Raw genomic sequence first — 3,658 nt, 5'->3', positions numbered from 1 at the left:
ATGAGCATAGAAAAGATTATTACGTGCTACTCAATCATAACTAGAATATTATAAACCCACGCATAAAAATTGAAAGATCACTCTTCGATCGAACTAATATACTGCGAGACATGTAATTCTATTTGCATATAAATGGATTTTACAATTTCTAATGAAGGCTTGGTATTTACTATTTAGACAACTCTCACAGATCTGGCCAAATAAAGGATGAAGATTTCGGCAAATGGCAATGTTTGATCCCGTTATCCCTATTTTTTTTTTAAAACTGAGTCTTGCTAACGTACATGAGTTGTAACCATTGATTCTAATAATACTCGGAGACCTTTTCGTCTACTGGTATCAGTCTTTTCTTTAGAAAACAAGTGCACACTTGCACACACGATATTATATGGCTAATGGAATTATTCTCATAACATTATTTGGTCTCTAATGGTATTAGTCTCACATTGACACCCTCACCAAAATAAAACAACCCACACTCCATAACAAACAAACAGGATATCCCAATTTTAAAGAAGTACAAAGAATCAGATTTGAAAAAAGTAAAAACATTCAGAAGGCAAACTCAAAGTATCAAAATGTTGTCGACTTCCGAAATGGATTAGCGTTCGTGTAAATTTTTCAACAGGAAAGTAGCACTTAATTTGTAGAACTTAAGACAAGCTGTAGCTTTATTTGGTGGATATTCACTTGTTCAGTTCGCGCTGCTTTATATCTAGCTAGCTGTTAGGTTTATAGCTTAAGTTTGTTAATTAGCCAGCTGCTTAATTAGTCTGTTAATTAAGCTTGTGTTTGTCTAGCTAGCTAGCTTGGTCAATTTAATTAGACATCATCAATCACCCCTACTCTATATTATCCCATTTAGAAGGAGTGACCAAGGCAAATAAGAAGAAAAAGAAGGAAAATTCATTATAAACCATAGGATAACAAGTCCATAGTAGTAGATAGCTATTTGTCTTAGTGCGTTAGACCTCTCGTACTACAAGAGAGCCATACAGGACTACCTTTATTCATTCTCTACCCCCTTAAGCTAGCTTAGTGCCAATAAAACACTACATGCCGAGTTACATTTTTACATTTCTATCATCACATTCATTCAAGCAATAGCCCACCAATGCCCCTTCTCGGACTGCATAGATCGCATAGATCTTGATGAGCTCAAAGCAACGGTCTCCTGCCTGTTGTACTTGAGGTTCCTTGCCTGCTGACGGTCCATCTGGTAAGCGTTGGCGAGGAGCACGTCGGGGAGTGCCCGCAGAACGGAGGTTCTGCCAGCCATTGTGTTGATCATGGCATTTTCCTGTGTCTTGAAGGCAATGTACTCGTATCCATCGCTCATGGCCTTTTGCAACACGGCGTGGTTCTGTGGCACGATGAAAACTTGTCCCTGGCGGACCTCGTCGTCCATGATGCACTCGCCATTGTCGTTCACCACCTGAACCCTAGCGTTGCCCCTGATGACGTAGTAGACTTCATGAGCGTTCAGGTTCCAGTGTGGGCTGTAGATAGCGTTCTGCATGTACCACATAACATGCAATCACTTATTAAGTAAGCTTAAATAATCAATTGGTAACTAAAATTAACATATGAATGCATTAAATGAATACTGACGTTGTAGAAGAAGCCTCTTTCGGCGCTGAGACGGAGGCGCCTGAGGATAGGCATGCTGAAGGCGTTGAGGGTGCTGATGCGACCGGCTTGTGGGCTGAAGACGTCGGCCACTGTAGGCCTGCCGATGTTCTGTTTCATCTTCATGTGGCAAAAGAGCTCCTCCATGCCATTGTCTTGATACTGTCCTTGTTGTCCCCGCTGTTGTGTTCCTTGAATTTGTCTTTCCTCCCTCATTGACTCTGGGGGCTGGACGAAGTCGAAGTTTCCCTGAACCCTAATAATCTGTGGCCTGTTGTCGTTCCTTCCCTGGAGCTTCTGGGCGGTCTGTTGGTCAATGTTAAGAGCGTCCGCGAGGAGCTGTGTGTCAAATCCGGAAAAGACGTTCATGTTGTTCCCCTGCTGGCCCTGAATTTGCTGCTTGCCGGTCCTTCCTCTTATTTCTTGTCGTCTCCTCTGGCTTTGGCCTTGTTGGAACTCATCTTGTGGGTTACCAGCAAGATAGAATCTCTGTATATAAAAAAAAGAGTAAGCAGCAACCAGTGAGTGATTTAAGCATTTAAGCATGCAGCACTTTAAATTATTAAATTAAATATATGTACTGATAAAATGTAGTAAGAGATTGTACCCTTGGGTTTAGGTCGAGCTGATTGTGGCGGTTGCTCAGGTCAAACATACTGACGAAAACAAGAGGTTCGTTACCGTGGTTGTGAGTCCAGCAGGTTACTCCGGCAGGGATGGCGATAACATCACCTTCTTTGACTCGTCGGACCCTCTGGTGACGGTCTAGCTGCTCAAAGCTCTCTTGTTGTCCCTGTTGGCCTTGGCGGCCGTATGGTCCCTGGCGGCGTCCCTGTTGTTCCTGGCGGCCTTGTTGGCCTTGCATTTGTCGTTGTTCTTCAAAAGATTGTTCGGATTCCTCGAATGTCTCGGGACAGCCGGGGAGAACCATTCCTAAGTGACCCATACCTGCAATACTTAAAGCAATGAGTTAACAGTGGATCGGAACTAGCTAGCTAGCTACATGCAATTTCAGTTTTAACCAAGAGACATGCAACACCAATTTGAAAAAATTAATATGATATCACCTTGGACGACATAAACGAGTCGTGGAGTGTTAACGTAAGAAGGCAGGTGAAGGCCATTGTTCTCAATGGTGATTCTCTGAACGGCGACGCCAGCGCACTGGAAGTCATCCTGGTTGTAGTCCCAGGACTCGATCCGACCTGCTTCGGTCTCAATGCGGTTGTCGGGCTCTCGGGCTTGGATCCGGTTCAGCATGCACTCATTTTGCTGGCTGAACTGAGATTGTTGGCGACTGGCTAAGCAGCCGTTGAAGAGAACAAGCAAGCAAAGAGAGAAAGCGAGGGCTAAGTGCTTGGCCATTGTGAGATCAGTGGCAGATAGCTAGCTAGATGTGGGTTGTGATGAAAAGGCGAGGAGAGTTGGTATTTATAGGAGAGGAGAGTGCGAATGATGTGTAAGGAATCTCATGCCATTCTTCTCTTTGCATGGCTATTAGTATTTACCTTCTTACACCTCATTTCTCTTCCAGGGTAGGTGGCTCTTGGCTTCAGTCTTCAGAGACGTTACATGCAAAGATCTGAGAACAAGGTGGCAACCGGGTGGGGCGGCGATGATTGTTTGCAAGTGAAGCAAAATTTACTATCTCGATCATGGCGTGTAATGCATGAAGTGTCCGAAAACTTAACTCAATGAATTAGATCTAAAACTGTTTCGTGCGTAGTAATATTTTACCTCGGCACCATCGATCTTAAACAATCTATAATCTACAGGGGTGAAACATAATTAAGAACCTTTCCCTTTATAATTCAAGAGTTCTTATTTAAAACTTGATAAATATTTTTAGCATCGATCAGCGCACTCTTTCTTATGTATGCATACAACTCGAAAGGTGATGAACAAATTTAATTAGTACGTATCCTGATCATTATCCCTCCCCCCCCCCTCTCTCCCCCTCACGGGTTAGAGAGAGATTCAATTTTGAATTTTGAAGTTGGGTTCCCCCCCCCCCGCCCCCCTCTCTCTC

General features: G+C 43.5%; 1 protein-coding gene across 1 annotated transcript; it reads right to left on the bottom strand.

The window, feature by feature from the left end:
- Positions 1-1,096: 1,096 nt before the first annotated feature.
- LOC126784113 (prunin 1 Pru du 6.0101-like) lies at positions 1,097-2,994 on the bottom strand. Its single transcript, XM_050509602.1, has 4 exons — positions 2,697-2,994; positions 2,237-2,577; positions 1,612-2,118; positions 1,097-1,513 (listed from the first exon to the last, which is right to left on the bottom strand). The coding sequence occupies exons 1-4, from the start codon at positions 2,992-2,994 to the stop codon at positions 1,097-1,099; spliced, it is 1,563 nt and encodes a 520-aa protein (XP_050365559.1).
- Between the last annotated feature and the right edge of the window lie 664 nt (positions 2,995-3,658).

The sequence above is a fragment of the Argentina anserina genome, chromosome 2 (genome assembly GCF_933775445.1).
Source record: "Argentina anserina chromosome 2, drPotAnse1.1, whole genome shotgun sequence".
NCBI lineage: Eukaryota > Viridiplantae > Streptophyta > Magnoliopsida > Rosales > Rosaceae > Argentina > Argentina anserina.
The sequence above is the reverse complement of the archived record's forward strand: the minus strand, read 5'-3'. Positions and strand labels throughout refer to the sequence as shown.

Excerpts from the sequence above, each read along its gene's own strand:
- LOC126784113 (XM_050509602.1), bottom strand. The coding sequence starts at position 2,994 with ATGGCCAAGCACTTAGCCCTCGCTTTCTCTCTTTGCTTGCTTGTTCTC. Across the intron at positions 2,578-2,696 it reads ACTCGTTTATGTCGTCCAAG|GTATGGGTCACTTAGGAATG; the intron begins GTGATATCATAT and ends TAAGTATTGCAG. Across the intron at positions 2,119-2,236 it reads AGCTCGACCTAAACCCAAGG|AGATTCTATCTTGCTGGTAA; the intron begins GTACAATCTCTT and ends TTTTATATACAG.